The sequence below is a fragment of the Strix aluco genome, chromosome 4 (genome assembly GCF_031877795.1).
Source record: "Strix aluco isolate bStrAlu1 chromosome 4, bStrAlu1.hap1, whole genome shotgun sequence".
Lineage (NCBI taxonomy): Eukaryota > Metazoa > Chordata > Aves > Strigiformes > Strigidae > Strix > Strix aluco.
Window position 1 is genome coordinate 108,772,854 of NC_133934.1, and position 17,876 is coordinate 108,790,729.

At 34.7% G+C, this 17,876-nt stretch overlaps 1 protein-coding gene across 1 annotated transcript in view; it reads right to left on the minus strand.

Moving 5' to 3' along the window:
• The window catches only part of CEP128 (centrosomal protein 128), a 143,048-nt gene that overhangs the window by 14,566 nt on the left and 110,606 nt on the right, over positions 1 to 17,876 (minus strand). The window contains exons 21-22 of the mRNA XM_074824860.1: positions 5,792 to 5,869; positions 3,662 to 3,775 (exon numbers count right to left, since the gene is read on the minus strand). Coding sequence (XP_074680961.1) covers positions 3,662 to 3,775; positions 5,792 to 5,869 — 192 coding nt within the window. The remainder of the gene's footprint in view (positions 1 to 3,661; positions 3,776 to 5,791; positions 5,870 to 17,876) is intronic.

Here is a 17,876-nt window from a genome sequence, read left to right on the forward strand (position 1 = left end):
AATAATGTGTATCTGTTAATATCAAGCAGCTGTAAACTTTAACACAAAACATACAGTAGCACACATACAGGTATATGCTGTCATTTCACACATGCTGAAAAATACTGATTTGAGTTCTCAGAATTCTCACTGTTGCAGTTAGATTCAAATTAATTTACTTATGAATTTCATGCCCATTTCATCATTACAAAATCTCTGCAAAATCTGCTTTTCCTTCAGAAAAGCACTGGGAGATTTGCAAGTTTCTGTCACTACAATAAGTTGTAAAAATGCTCCCTTTCTTGTTTCCATCACATCCATAGTTCAGGATAAAGCATAGTGGCAGGGCAGATATCAGTGAATGATGAATTCCTCATCAATGAATGGTCCACATTAATTCACTGAATCTCCACAAGTAAGTAGTAATAAAAAAAATCCACTTTCCCTGCCACTGAGGAAACTCAAACTTCATTGATTCACATATCAAAATACCTGAAGTTGCTTTTCCATTTTTTTTGTTAAACCATTAAATAAAGTCTGAAGTACAATGTTACTATTTATGGCTAGACCTATACAGTGTAGCTTTTGGGTGAGTAAAGTCATTTGGTCTATAAGTTAAAAAAGGATAATAATTTTAAAAAGGCTTGATGAAAAGGGCCATTTAAAAATCTCGATAAATTTTTATTAGCACTGCAGCAAGTAGTCCCCAGTTGCAATACCTTCTAAAATAAGATTAAAAGCTTGGCTTGGTATCCAAATTACTCAGTTTCTTGAAATGATAAGACATAATAATGCACAAATGCATCAGTTCATAAAACACTAAATTTTGCTCCTGAATTCTTATCATAAACATCCCCAGTGAATTTTGTTAAAACATTGTGCAATTTATCATTCATGCTGATACTAAGATTTGGAAACTAAACAGAAAACAAAAATTCAACATTCATTTTGAGATACAATGAGCTTTTGTCCCATCAATGAAGAGGGATTTACTTCTATTAAGACTAATGGGAATTATACATATCAATCCCTTTATGTGATGATGAGAGACTTAATATAGAAAGTGTACATAGCACAATAACAACTTCTAAAGAATAAAAAAAGTTTTAGCCTTTTCAGTCTGCTTTCAGAAATGCGCCCTTAGAACAGAGCTTTTAAACAAGCAAGGTGCTTCTACAAGCATCTGCAATACAAAATTATTTTCACTTTACAGGAATTTTAACTTTTCTCATGTGCATCATTTACAATCACATCTGTATGCTGTGTTTGATTAGATGGTCCGTTGTTTGTGGCAGGGAAACTGTCCTAAAATATTTGTATCTATCCGTCATAATATTTATCATTAATTTTCCTCTAGCTTTCTCTCTTGGTTTTGCTTTGGTTGGTATTTATCTGTTATTTATTTTACTTTTATACATTATATTTACCTTCTTTTCCCCATTTTTTTCTTTATCTACTATGCCTCACCCCTTTCTTAGTTGAAAAATTGCAACTGTTGTACTTGATGGTATTCTGCCAGCCTCTGGCCTCCTTCATTACCGGAAATCTTACATTTTAGCACATACAAATAGCAAGTATGATTTTCCAGGACTTCTAAGCAACAGGTATTTTACAGTCATCTTGCAAGACTACAGAGGAGTAGGAAGATTCAGTGGGGACAAATGAAATCATAAGAAAGGAAGAAAATTAACTGTTTCTAGGGGAACATTCAACTGTTATTTCAGTTTTGCTCCTTAAAATGAAAAGAGGCTAGGACACAGGATTAGATAATGCCTGTCTGAGATTAATGTTGGCAAGCAAACTGAAAAAAAGTCTATTACAAGAAAGGCTAGAAAGAAGAGCATAACAGAGGAGAAAAAATTACTTTTGGAATTAGTCTATCTAAAATGATCTTTGTAAAAAATTTACCAGAACTCCCTTTTTTAAAACATGCATTTGCTTATCACCTACCAAATATCTGTCTACTTTGTATAGAAGAAGCACTATGTTGTGTACAGAGCAAGAATCAAAACTATCATAAAGAATGGACTTTGATGTCCTCAAGCCTACGCTCTTCCAGCCATCAATTTAGAGATTCCCAACTGACAAATAGTAAAATAAAAAAAAATTAAACAACAATGCATTTGAGTTAGTTCCAAGGGAGGGTAAGAAAGGCAAGCATTAGAAAAGGTTTTTTTAGACTAAGCTAGCCTGATCACTGAAATCAGATTAGCACCCGTCTGTTACTTGTTTTCGAACATTCTGTTCTATTTGTAACAGCTGTGACAGAAAAAAGTACTGTATGTCATGCAAAAACCCAATTAGGCCTGACTAAATGGAAGCCATTAAATGCTCTCTGTTGTCTAAAGAAAGAGGAAATATTGTTTTGGAATCAGCTTTATACTGGATTCTGAATATAGAGTTCAAATCATGCGAGCTCTGTAAGTTCAGTCAGCTTAGTGCAATATTATATTCTACTGTCAGCTGATTGCATTCCACTTAGCTTTTCAATGTTTTCCAAATTTCTATGGCTACTGAATTAGTAACTCTTGTATGAAGGCCAGAGAAATTCAGAAAACTGAAGATTATCGTTAGCAACAGACTGAAAGTGAACCTGCCCTGTTTCTTCCTTTCAATTCTTTCTTACAGAAGAGCAAGATAGCTTTTTTAAGTAGTTTAATGCTGCCTACTTACAACAGCAACTTACTAAGCTAAAATACTCTATTTATTTTACTTTTTCCACTTTTTAAAAGACCTACTGGTAAGCATGTCCTCATTTTACAGGAGGAATACCTCTGTGGAGGAGGTGGGGAACACAAACAGCTTAAAGTATTTTGATACATGGTATACGATCCTAGATTTTGAGCTCAACTGCTTAGAGACACTGGTAAGATTCAGTGCCAAAGAATCTTGATTTGATTGTGATAAGTAGCAGAATTTTTCAGTTCTGATCATTTATTTCACTTACTTCAACCACATCCATAAGAAATTGTAGTTCTGCCAAAATAAGCTGCTATCACAATGACATGTGCAGTGAGAAGTGAAATGACAATGAACAAGTTAATATGAAGAGAAAGTAAGTGTGTTAACAATTGGAAAAGTGAACTCATTACAGGCAATGTTTCTAAACAAGAGCATTGTATTTGTATTGCAGGGAGTTAGGAAATTATGCTTAGCACTGCTATCAGTCTGCTGAGTGACCTTTAGCAAATCACTTCCCCTCTGTTTGCTTGGATTTCGTTTATGTATGAAATAGACATCATACAGTATCTTTTGTAAAGAATGCAAAGATCAACTACTGAAAAATCACTAGATACCATCTACAAATTAATCATCCTTTTAACAGAAGAAACAGGTTTCTATATTTATCTTTTACATGAAAGGACAAGGGAAAATTGAGCAAAGCAATCAAAAAAATGCTGTAGACAGCAATTTGACAAAACTGGTAAACACTTCAGAGTAGTAAGACATGGTTAGACACTTTTCTGTGAAATTTTAAAGATTTTTGGAAAGTATCCATGGCAGTTTATAATGAAGACAATACTTCTGTCATCAAATTTTACATCAGCCATGGCAGCTACATAAAACAGAACCATTCATGTGTGATTTTAGTCTGTGGTTGTACTAAGAGTTAATACATCAAACAAGCTCATGTTGCTGACTGAAAGTAATCAGGAAACAAAAGTGCAGTACACACACATACCTTGAATTGTTGGACTCTTTGTTTTGAATTTTCCAGCTGTTGTTGTAGAGAACTCACTATTTCTTTATACTTTGTATACCTTTCCTCAATCATCTCCCTTCGGCAATGGGACTCCTAGAAATGCATTGAAAGATCTAAACGATTTCGTAATGTGAAAATCAGTTAATAAATGTTGGCTGGCTATTGTAAACACAGCTATCATCACATCAAGGATTTTCAGTACAGCAAGAATGAATAATCACTAACTTTCAGAGGTTGAAATACAAGGGCCATATGAAAGTAGAATATTCTGTACAGAAAAGTAATGTTAAAATGAAAATAGGTTAAAATGTGAATGGCCTCATCCTTAACTGATGAACGATTTCTTCTAACTCTTTCCAAAATTCAGTGATATCATACCTTCTAACAAAGAAACTCTGTAATGATGAAAAATTAATTACAATACTGTAGAAACAAGCACTTGGAAAGAAAAGTGTTCTAAGGATATGGACTAAATATTTTCAAATAAGAAAATGTAACACTTCTCACTGAACTAGCTAAAGATTCACTTGAATGAATACAACTATGAGACAACTTGTGAGGCATTATCAAAGATTTACTTTCTCTTTCCTTCTCCCTTCCTATGAAAACATTGAGGATAGAACTTGCTAGCAGTGGAAAGCAATGAAAGGCTTTGAAATACTTCATTCATGCATACCACTTGAGAGTAAATTATGCTGGAGTACAAAAAATTCCAATGTATTATTTTCAAATAGAAGAATTAATGAAACTCCAAACTGACATCATTCTCACAACTAAGGTATAAAGCTTAGCTGTCTTGAATAATAAATTATTTACTGAACAACACACAGTTGTTGGTAGGGACTCATCTTAAGAAAACAGTCTTTAAAAAACAAAGCATCAGGGAGAAGCACAGAGCTCAAATTAAACCAAAGAATTTGGGTTCCAATCTCACAAATGCTGCTTAAGTGATAACTACAGCAAAGCAGAAAATGGCAATGTCATTTCATAGCAATATTAAGCAAGAGACTGCAAGTGTGAAGGTGATTATAGAAACCCCACATTCAAGCTTCTGCTTTCCCTAGCTGAGAGCAGAATTTTTCCTTTAGCAGTGCAGAAGCATCAGAAACAGAAGGCAAATGTCAACCATTGTCAGAGCAAAAAGCTCTTCTGGGGATACTTCGAATGTGAAATTAAAACTATACATCTCAACAACATTTTTCTTTAAAAAACCGAAACATTTCAATCAGCGTTTGTGTGCCTAACTCTGTTGATGATGACAGCAATAAAACAGTATACAATTATTAACACATGATGTCATGCAAGAACACTTAAGAATAAATAATGTCCCAAACAAGTATGCTTTGAAATGTTTATGATTACCTCAGGATGAGAAATTCTATATAGCAAATAAAATGCAAATTATTACGCATATGTTGAGCTGTGATTTAATACTGATTTAAAATTTATATTGTGCAATGAGGTTCAAAATTCTTTTTTAGTAAATCACCAACTTCACGTATGGAAAGTAATAACAACATAGTGGTTTAGCTACTTAGCCACTGAAGATTTTGATAAGATAATTTGAGGTTTATCACTCTTGACAGTACTCCACCACTACTGTCAATATGTCACTCTAAGTCCAAACAAACACACCTTGATTTCATAGTGATACTGGGAAAATAAGTGACAATTATTGGCATTCTGTCAAAACAACAACAAAAAGCTGTAAAGCACACTTATTTTCACTCATTACTTTAAACATTAAAATAACTGGCCTAATTTATTTCATTACAAAAATTTCATTTTTTAACAAGTAATATCAGAATACACCACTCAATACAAATATACCGAACCAGTAATTAGGACTTGACCTATTATGCCCAGTTATCAATGTTTGTTTACATTATGGAGGACCTCAGCAGTGTTACTAATTAGGACTAAATTTATAACCTTAAAAAAAAAACTGTATAAACATGAAATCAAACTTCTGTATGTTTTTGTCTGTATAATATGTACACGTGTAATTTTAAATATCTTATTAACGAATTTATCTATACATATGGAGAGGACAGTAGTTAACCAAAATATTTTAGAACTACTGAAAGAGTCAAATGAAATCTTTCTCACTCCAGTATCTTTGAAATCTTCTAAAAGGCCCAGTTTCTCAGGAACAGACTCCAGATGGTCTAAAGCTACTCGAGTACTCTAAAGAACAGAACACAAGATAAAACATAAAAAATAATCAATTCTTTCAGCCCCCTCAAACATTAAAAACCTATTACATCTATGGAAACAGGTTTAGAGGTATGTATGTGTTTGTAAATTAAACAGGTCAACAGTAAACAGGCTGTTAAGGAAAAAGGAGGATAAAATAAAACACACAGCACAGTTTCCTTAATTTGAATCTCCATGAATAGTTACCAATCTATTGAGCAGAACAGTACTTATTTACAATTTTAGAGTTTATGTAGCCTTCAGAATGAAATTTTCCTTTATTGCACTTCAGAGAGTAAAGTGCATTTAACAAAAACATAAATCTGTACTCAATGTTTATATCTTTGTAGTTAAACACATAACAGAAACATCCTTTTTTTTTTTTTTAAATACAAATATGTGCAGTTAGTACTTAGTTAAATATAGAGCAATCAAATTTCATATTTTTGGCTTAGACATATGGTATGTACTGCTGAAAAAATGAATTACCACTCTAGGGAGAGTTAGGGTTGGAGTCAACAACAAGATTTCAGATCCACACCCATGACACAAAAAATGTAGTCTATAGCAAGATGCAAAGAACAGAAGAAAATAGGTATCATGCTTGGGGTTTTGTGCACAGGTGAAGTTGGTTGGTTATGCACAAAGAGTAGTCACGCCCCATAAGCCAGATGCCCCTGTAGCTTCTCAAATGCTGCCCTTCTATTATTTGCTGAAGAGCAAGCAGAAACAGTACTGTTTGTACTTTCTGAACAGTTGGTATTCCTTCCACAATTCTATAAATCACACTTCCTTGGATAAGATGCTGTTAGCCTAATTATGCAATCTACCAATGATGGCTTCATTAACCATATTACTGCCCTGGCACTTTAAAGAAAAAATCTATACAACAAATAAAATTAATCAATCCTGAAGTCAAATATTGTTATGCTGTAAAATCTGTGCAAACTGAGTTAACTTGCCCTTAACGAGAAAAGCTCTGTTTCTAGTCTTGGAAAGTCTCGATCTGACCAACATGAAAAACATCCCATTTAGATCCCAGACTTAAGACCTGAGAAGACTAAAACTCAATCACTCCAGGATAAGAAAAATCAGTGGGAACCTCTCAGCACAAGGGCAGTCTACTCCGAAAAGCTGTGTTTTGTATCACATAAAACTCCCTGACAATCTTCAAAAGCAACCCAATGAGTCAAGACTATAATGGTATACTATGCTGGGTATAATAAACCATGAAACATCATTAGTATTCACAAACTACAAAAATACTTTACCAATGATTAGCACTGAAGGAACTGTCTACAGGCTTCATTGTTATAAAACAAGCGTATATCCATGTAAGCTCATTCTTTAGAGAAAAATGCGATTCTTTAACAGTGTAGCTCATAAGTATACTTCTTTAGTTAAAAATCAATCACATAAAACTTTATTAAAAAATTAAATGGGAGAGACAGCAATGAAATAAACACTCATGTGAGCAGGCAGCTTAGATAATATCAATATTGTTATATTAATATTTTTAAATAATATTGATCACATTACAAATAGAATGGATATTATATATTGTATATCAATGTACTAGGTACATTAACTTAGAAATATATTAAACAGCATTATAGGAAATATATAGTGTATATAAAGCAATATACAAAGATTACATATTTATATATTATCATACATTAACAGCAGTATTATTAAAATTACTGTTTATATGGCTACAACTATCTAGTGACCACAGATCTTTTTTCCTACATGCTGCTATTAATTATATAGACAAGCAGTTACCTGCCCAATGAACTAAACAAGCCATTGCTCCTATAATTTATAAGCAATATTGCAAATTACAATAATATATGAAAAGATTACAGTAACATAATATATGAAAAGCTGTGAATGAACCACTTCCTAACTTAATTACATGCTCTCTCATTGTTTTACTATAAGAGAGAGTGTACAACCAATCTCTATTCATCTTCTCTCTGCAACTTCTCATTTTACAGACCTCTTGCAATCTTTCCCATTCAGATCTTTTTCAGGATGAAGAGTCTTAGTGTATTTAGTTGTTCCTCACATGGAAGAAGTTTCATGCTTTTGATCATTCTCATGTCTTGTGTAGCCTCTCTAGTTCTGTGTTTCTTAAAATGGAGAAGTGAGGAGTGGAGAGCCAGAACTGAACAGAGTAGCTTAAGTGCAGACACACCACCAATTTAGAAGTAATGATGTCTGTCTTGTTGTCTGCTTCTTTCCTAGCAGTTCCAAACATTCAGTTTTTAAGACTGTAACAAATATGCTTTCCCTAACAAATGAAGGTCAAGTTTCATAAATAATGGGATTCATTTGCATCTCACAGGACTGAACTTGTAACCAATATTCAGTCCCAATAAAATAAATTAGGTAGTGGATGTGAGACTGTTTTTTCTGTTTCTGTAATGATATGTATACAAAAATATTATGTATGTAAAAGTATTTCTCTAATCAGGAAAAATTTGTACTGACAGTTAATATGCTGATGATATCAGGACCTATTTCTATAAAACAACCACCTGGTTAAATCAGTTTTCCAGATATGTGCGTTCTTTTTCCTTCTGAGACTAATGAGGTTCAAACAATATCTCCCACCCTCTAGGAATAAACTTTTACCCTTAGAGTACATGCTTAGCTAAAAAAGGGCATGCTCATCCCACTGTTACATTCTGTAGTAGGAATGCAAGATGCAGTAGGGGAAAAATATTCTGGAATTCCTAATCTGACCCTTTTTTCCAGGGTAATTTCTACTCTTCACACAGCAGAGAACATCACAGTCAAAGGTGCTAGAACAGTAACAACTCCATCATCACAGGTAGGGGGAAAGAATTTTGTGGGAGGGTTGGATGAATTGTTGCTTCAAGAACAACAAAAAGAGTAAGAAGACTATAAAATGGGGTAAAAGGATTGACCAGCAAGGAAGGATATTTTAGATTTCAAGAAGTACAGGAAGAACTGTCAAAAGCGAAATAGAGTAAAACAAAGAATTTTGTTTGCATTTCTTAAAATGTACAGGAATTATACAAGACTAAATATATGAAGTTATGTCTGAAAGATAGGTAAATCATTTCCTGAAATGGGCAGCACTGAGGACACCCAGTATAAAAAAGTCCTTAACTGCGATGTTGACAACTGACCACAGCAAATGCTGGAAAAAGCCTGGAAGGGCAGAAAGGTGCATACTTGTGCTGTCTTCCAGTGAATAAAGTAGGGCAAATCAGATTTGCAAACCTCAAAATAAGAATTAACAGAGGTTATTTCTTCTAACAAGAATACAGTACTTCTTTATTTCTCACCTGTTGCATGAGAAAGGAATTTAAGTAAGCTTCACACTTAGCTAGCTGTGTTTGGACCAAAACTAAATTTATTGTATTATCTTCATAAGAAGTCTCGTATTTTAATGTATAACTTAATTGCAAGCAGGTTTTTTTACTTTCAAAATTCACCTAAAAAGATTTTATAAGGAGAAAAAAAAATTATTCTTCCTAACATATCTGGTTCTTTACCAGAAAAGAATTCTAGAACCTGCAGTCATATATTAATAATGAACGTGTAAAATGGATTCTTCTTCATACTTTCAGGATTCAATCAGGCAGGAAACCTACATATTGCGTTTAAAGCTTTTTTCACAGATCATAATATAGAAATGTTTTTATAGCTATAAAATACCTTCTTTTTCTTTTTCAAATGGTACTATACATCTCCACTGGAAAGTAAAATTGCCTAGAGGTATCTATCAATCTCTAATATTTTCCTCTTGTAAGAATCAACCATTTCACTTTTACCACAATAAAGCAGTATTCATTCATATTTCAGGCTTCATTTACAATGGCCTTATGTTCATCAAAGCATTGATTTTCCACTCCATTAATTTATGATGCGATGCAGCGTTTCCTGCTTCTTCCCAGAGTAGCCCTTGGTACTAGCCTGCATGTGCATTTCTAAGGCTGGGAAATATATTCTAAGGCTGGGAAATGAGACAAGAGACCCTAAGCAATCCAAATTTGACTATATGTGAAATAAAATACTAAATCCTAATGTTGAGCAGTCATCCTAATATCACACAGATCTGATGGACATGTCCACGAAGTTTTTTACTTTGAACACCAACAACTTCCCTACTCCTTCAGAAATAAAATCCTTCCTCACAGGAAATAACCCCAAAACTGTAACAGCCCTCAATCTCTCTTCTTGGTCCACCACCAAATTAAACCATAAATATTTTAAGCTTATATTATATATTACCTAACAAATTTTGCTAAGGTATTCTACTTATGAACTGCAGAAAAATGTACATTTGAGATGTCACACAGAGTTGAAATAAAGTTGCCTGGGTTACAGGACACATTTAATGTAGTGGTTCTTCAGCATGCTCTAAAGTATATTTAACTTAACAGCATTTTTTTTTTCCAACTACAAAGATTTCTGCTTTTCTTTTCCTCATTTTAATAAAGACTACCTGTGATCTGTTCTCAGTATAAAAGGAACTCAGGCCCTAAGTGTAAGCCCATGCTTTAAGCCATTCCATTTTTCAATTCTTTCTCTAAATTTCAGTGCCAAGACCTTATGTCATCACTGTCTGTAAATGGTGTAAAGGAAGATGCTCATCATCTGTTCTCCTCAAGGGTCAGGTTATACACATACTCAGTCTTTGGCTTTTTGGTTTCACTGAGAATCATGTGGATAAAGGATGATATAGGCTACTTGGATTTCTGAAATTTAAACCTAACTTCACACACAAAATGATGGGCTCTAAGCTAACCATTACTGCTCAGGAAGTAGACCATAGGGTAATGATACATATTTCCAAGAACTTGCTAACTCAGTGCTCAATATCAATCAGAAAAGCAAAATCAAGGCTGGATATAATCAGCAAAGGAAAAAAAAAAGCCAGAGAACATAATTATTCCCAAGTATGAATTCACAGCATGCTTGCATCTTGACTACTGAGTGCAGCTGTGGACCTCTTTCAGAACAGAAACAGGGAAAGGTCAGAGAAGAGCAAGAAGAATGATTAAAGTCATGGAGCGCTGTTTCCACGTGAGAAATTATTAAATACAGTGACTCGAAAAAAACAGAACTCTTCAGCTAGGAAGACAGATGCCTGAGGGAAGAAATGACCAATTTACCCAAAATCAGAAGTCACAAAGACAGAAAATTTTATATGGGTTTAAGCAGGAAACTGTGCAAGTTTATGAATGAGAAAGACCATGGAAGGGTTCCAAATTTGTAGAAACTACATCTAAGTCTGGAAGTTTCAGAGATTTGAATAGCTGGAATCAGAATGAATGAGTGGGAAACAAAATATACGTCAGTCCTGTTCATACACTCTTCCCAAAGCATTTTATTTTGGCCATTGTTGTGATGTCTATAGCCAGGCTAGATTGACCTTTGGTCTTAACCAGAATGGTTCCTTTTATATTCTAAAATTCTCACAGCCTTCTGAGCAGTCTGTGAGGTCATTTGAATAGGATAACTCACACGCTAACATTTTCAGGGACAGAAATGTATGCCTTTTTCATAAAAGCAATGAAAAGAATGGTAGTGATGTGCAAATAAAAACAGGAAAAGAAAAAAGCCAAGTTTGTTAGGGGAAATTCCATAAAGAAGGCAGCAACAAAAGAATAGGTTGAAGAATGGGAGGGAAAGGTGATGGCCCACAGAATTGGTCTGGTAATTTAATGAAATGTACAGCAACTTCCTCAGTGTTGATCAAATGTTATACTTGTATCATTAATGACTACACTCTATTCTATTAAAAGAGATGGATTTAGCTGCACAGATAAAACGTGAAAAAGGATGATAGAAGCACCTGACATAGAGGGCAATTAAGTACTGTTAACTTTTTTCCCAGAAATCAGAAAGCTGTATGCCATAATGCATACAAATAATCCTAAAAAGAGCAATCACATCTGTCTGCTCATTGTTTAACAGGGAACAGAAGGTACTGATACAGTGCACTGATGGTACTGATAAGGAGAAGCACCATTAACACTGCTTCAGTCAGTACAACTAGTATTTTACTTAACAGCAGTCTCTTCCATAGAGTGAGTGCTATTAATCTTTCTGTTTTTAAAATAAAGATTATTTACTTTGAAAAGGGGTGTTCTATGTTTTCACAGAGAATGATAAAACAAATTACTCATTTTCCATGACTTCATACAAACACTTTGATGTTTAAACTGCATGTGAACAGTTAATCTTCCTATATTGATCTATTCTTGGTGATAGGCAGTTTCACACTTATCTCAAGGGACAGATCCAAATCAAAATCAGATACACATTTTATTTTTAGTCTCAAAGCTGCAATGCTAAATGCAAATAAATCAAAGCAGGTTTGTATATAGTCCTCCTAACATTTGCCTTTATAGTTGATATACTGAAAACACATAAACATAAACCAGAAACCAAACTTAATTGACTTTCAAGTACAGTGCTCCTTTCTTTTCTGAGGTAGGTAAAAACAAATGGCTACCTATATTGCACAGATATTTTTGAAAATTAGAGCTGACTTAAGTAACAGTTAGCTAATCCCCAAAGAATACCCATAAAAAGATTAAATGCAACTGTAGTTTTAACTCACTGCAATGCATGTCAGCAGGCAGTTACTCACAATTCAGATGAAAGATGTAATGATAAAGGTGACCTATGATGACTTATTTTTAAATGGCCTTAGCGTGTTGAATACTTAAATAGCAAGAATAGGATGCACCCAGCATATATAAAGGTATCCTTTGCTTTCCCTGTTAACATCTGTAAAACTATGCATTGTCCACTTCTACCACCAGCACTAGATTAACACATCATATGCTCTTCTTTTACACAGGGTGTGGTTCTACTTAAGAGGCCTGAGGTTCTTTGTTGACTTTCATCTGCCAGGCAAATTCCATGATAGCCAGGACATTCTGTGACCTAGAACGTTGTATGTATAGAGGGAACTTTAAGAGAAAACAAAGAATGTATTTTGTATCTTTGTATTCCATGTATACCATTACTCCAACTACACCATTGTTTGATTTCAGCACATCAAAAATCAATTTACCTTTACAAAGATAGGCGACACATATAAATTTATCAAGCTACACAACATGCAAGTTCAATTGCCTTTTTTTCTATACTACATTGTTTCAACAGTTTTAACTAGTAAGACAGTTTTTTGAGCACAAACTACACTTATACTAACAAAAAACAAAAGACCTTTGTTAATAAAACATTGCCAATATCAAAACAAATGAACTTTTAATTTAGACTCCAGACGTTTTTGCATGGGGTGGACCACATTTTACTTGAAAGCTTCATTGATGCTTCCTTTCCTGTTTGCAATGACATGGACCATCTCTTCTCTCATTCATGAACACATAACATCCCTGTGGTAACTACGGTAATTGACACGGAAAAATATTAGGAAAGTATTTAATGAATGTTTAGTTGTTTGATTCATACTAGCAGCTGGAAATGTGGAGGAGACAGTGCGGTCTTTTGACAAGCCAGCTCTCTGTGAATCATCAGCTAGTGGCCCGAGTACTATTGGGGGTCCACAGGACTAGTTTTTGAGAGTCTATATTGCTCACTAAGATTTTGATCAATAACATCCAGACATAATTACTGAAAACTAAAAAAAAATAAGAGGCAGAGTGTGTACAGTACAGCAATGTCAGTGGGCACACATTCTTAAAAGGTATAAAGGCTTCCTTGTCATTCATTCATGAATGCTATCTACAACTTTCTGGAGCTTTCCTGGCTAAAAGTCTTGACATGTAACTTATGTTAATGTTTTGTATGCTAACAGTATTTCATCAAGACTTCCAGAAAGCATTACGAAAATTCAATTAACCCAGCCTTCACATGGGAAAGAAAAAATATTATTCAGTTTTACAGCTGAGAAAAATTTAAATACAAAGAGATGTGATTTAACCAAGGATTCACAGCAAATCAGTGTCGGAGTAGGAAAAAAATTAGGAACTTGGCCTACAGATTTCCCCATTTTAATCAAAAGATGCACAACTGTGAGAGGAAAGGAAGTAATCTATGGTAGCATCAATAGGTGTAACTGATGTCTGTGTTCCTAAGGTTATAATTTGATCAAATATAAAATATTTAAATATAATGAAGGTCCTAGCAGCACAGTAGAAACATTTTAGTCAATAGTCTGCCGTCAAACATAATTTTAACTTGTTTTGTGATATATAAAGCAAACAAGAAAAGCATGCTATACCACATGTATCTATGTCTTACTTATCAAGTTATAAGCATCATCTGTTTTGTGGAAGAACTCAAATACACATTCCACAGATGAAAGGCCAACATTTCTAACGAGAATCTTGTGGCTGGAACACATAGGATCTCTCTTTAAAATCATATTTACATACATATACATACTATGTTCAAAAAAATGAAAGTGAAGACCACCGTATATTACTACTTCTAGTTAAACTAAGAGCAATAACTTAAGATATCTAAAGAGTTACAGTGTTTTGTAATAAAGATTTATCCTGAGATTTTTACTTTCTCTAATGGAAAACTGAGAGGATTTTGGTTTATTAAAATCTGGCAAAAATGTTCAATATTTGCAACATGTGGAACACATCTTCACAATACTGAAAGGAGCTTTCTACTTAGCTAATGTAAGGGTTGCATTAGAAGGAGTGTTACCAGCAGGTCAAGGGAGGTGATCCTTCTCCCCTAGTCAGCCCTGGTGAGACACATCTGGAGTCCTGGGTCCAGTTCTGGGTTCCCCAGCACAAGAGACACATATGGGATACAGTCCAGCAAAGGGCAACTAACATTCTTTAAAAGACTGGAGCATCTGTCCCGTGAGGAAAGACTGAGAGAGCTGGGATTGTTTAGCCTGAAGGCAAGAAGGCTCAAGGAGATCTCATCAATGTGTAAAAATACCTGAAGAGCGTAAAGAAGAGGGAGCCAGGCTCTTTCCAGTGGTGCTCAGTGCCAGGACAAGTGGCAATGCACCGACTGAAACACTGGAGGTTCCATCTGAACATAGGAAACACTTTTTCACTGTGAGGGTGACTAGGCACTGGCACAGGTTGCCCAAGAAGGTTGTGGAATTCTCATCCTTTGAAATATCCAAAAGCCCTCTGGACACAGTCCTGGGCAACTGGCTCTAGGTGACCCTGCTTGAGCCAGGGGGGTTGGACCAGATGACCTGTAGAGGTCCCTTCCAACCTCAACCATTTTGTCATTCTGTAATGTATCATATTACTGATATCACTGTTGGAGAAACTATGAGGTTATTAGACCAAGTCATTAGACATGGATCATGATTCTTTGTCAAAAAATAAATATAAACTGCCATCCTGACCGCCAAACAAAGAGCAGGTTAATAAAGTTTACAGAGTTACCTACATTTTGTAACCTGTCATTTACAGGCAATAAATTCTCAGGCCAATATTTTAAATATGCTTTAACAAATACATAATAAGATATTCTTGATCACGCTTATCTGCAAATTTAGTATTCAAAGTCTCAATGCAAGTATATATTTTCTTGTAACAATATGTTATTTTATTTCTTACATTAATTTAGTAACTCATTTTTACAAAATAGTGAAGAACATTTTTAATAGAGAGCAATTTAAAAATAATGTTATATAACAGTTTTTATGGGAAGGGGGATTAAAGAGGTGACATTAGAAATGTCACCTGTTAACATCTGTAAAACTATGCATTGTCCACTTCTACCACCAGCACTAGATTAACACATCATATGCTCTTCTTTTACACAGGGTGTGGTTCTACTTAAGAGGCCTGAGGTTCTTTGTTGACTTTCATCTGCCAGTAAAAATGTATGTTTAGTAAATGTATGTTTAGTTTGTGGACTTTGTGCAAGTACAAAGCCTTAAATGAAATCCATAAATTAGAAAAGTTGTGTAGAATCTTATAAATCTGTTTATTTCAGAATTTTTGGTTCCCACTCTAAACCCCACAATTAGCCAGGAAGTGAGAAATAAGTATGAATGGGAGAGAAAGGCAATTGTTTAAAAAAAAAAATCATTCTCTTAACAGAGAAAAACATCAAAATGTTGGTGGAAGAAAACTAGAAGTGGCTGTAGTAACAAAAAACTAAAAGTAGTAGTAAAGCACCAAATAGTAGGGGGCAGAGGATGTATAAGTAGCAGGGTATTCAACAAGAGCAATATATATGTAGAGGCAGAAGACAACATCAAGGAAGAAGTGAAGAGGAGGTGAGCTTCATGAGAAAACAAAACAGCTGGCTGCAAGCACCATCAGGTGGCAGAAGTTACTTGGTGGGATTGAGCAGAGAAAGGACTTGGAGAACCTTGGGAAAGTTCTCCACCCCCAGTGAAGGGAAGTGACACACTGGCTCACGGATGAAAGGAAAGGAAAGGGCGAGGCAGGCAGGACAGAGGATCTCAGACTGCTGCTCCTCTCCCGGTCATTTTTAGAAGATCAAAGAATGGCTGTGTTCTGGGAGGACCAGAAGGCCTTTGATGTAATGGTAGTTTTGGCAAGATACTACAGAAGCAAACCAAGGGTAGAAGAAAGCATTAACCCTTAGATTCAGGATTTCCTAAACATTCATACATACAAAGTATGACAATCATTAAATAATCTCAAAAGCTAACAGCAAAATTTACTTATTGATAGAAAGCACATTGGGAGACACAGACAGCGAGCGCACCCTAAAATGGATGCACATAATCTTTCTCTGAAATGCATGGGGCATTGTCACCCTTCCAATTCTTCCTTTAAAATGGGTGACAAATCATAAAATCTATGCAAATTTGAGCCTGCTACTACAGTAGAAGAATCTAACAGCTTTTACATTGTTGTCTGTGTGCAGACAGGTATTTGTTTTACTGGTATTCAGAACCTTACTTTCATTAACATAAAATATGAGTTACAAGAAAATACTTAAGTGTTCATAGTGGAAAGGAAATTCATATTAAATAACAATTTTGCAGAATACTTACAGCATTACTGGAGTTAACCTAGATTTATGACATTGTAACAAAAAGTTGAATCATGTCCAGAAAAGTCTGATCCAAGTATTCTAAACAAGTGCTAACCTCAATTCTGGGTTCTCTACTGAAAGCAGCAAGCTGTCTTATTGATCAAAGGATAGAGAATGCATATGTTCACTAGAACAGCTTCAGGACGTGGCTGATTTCAAATTAAAATTCCCAGCCTTTTATGTCAATCTAGTACTACTAAAGCAGAGGAATCTGACTTGCGGTTTATGCTCACAAAGAATGTGATGTAGTTTATAGAAGCCCACTAAAGTCACAAGCACGGCATCATAGCAGTGTACGCTTATAAATGCACCCTGACATCTTCATGAGAATTGGATACACTTCCCCCTGTAGCTATATCTGAGAATGATAGACTTTTTCCCAAGAAAATCATACACCTTTCTCTAAATAATATAAAGTCAAATCCTGTATGTAAGAACTAAGCTACACTCAAGTATAAACTAACTCACCTTATTTATAGATAAATTGTATTAATTCTGGCAAAACTTCAGACTACATAATTGATTAATAAAGTAATCGGGAAAACTACTTGTTAATAGCTATATAATAATTAAATTCACTTTATTAAACAGTATTAAACCAAAAACAGAGCCAAACAAAACACATAATCTCTAGGCACTCAAAACCTTAGTTTTGCCTGTACTTGTTACTCCCCTGGCACTTCCCACGAGTTGAAGGATTATTCCAGAATACACCTTGGTTCTTCAGCTCCTTTTAAGGAGAAGGAGCTAATAGGGCTCAAAGATGATGCAAGAGACCTCCCTAGTTTGCTGAAACTCACAAATCACTGAGCTAGATTAAGCTAGGCCTGGAAAGTTTATTTACTCAGAGCTCTGAAAAGAATATGCTAGGTTCCTGTAACATTTCTTTCCCTTTTTTTTTTTTTTTTGCCTAAGTTCCCAAGTTCATCACATGGCTACTACAATTTTACTGGCAAGTGTAGGAGGCAGAAGTTAGTAGATTATA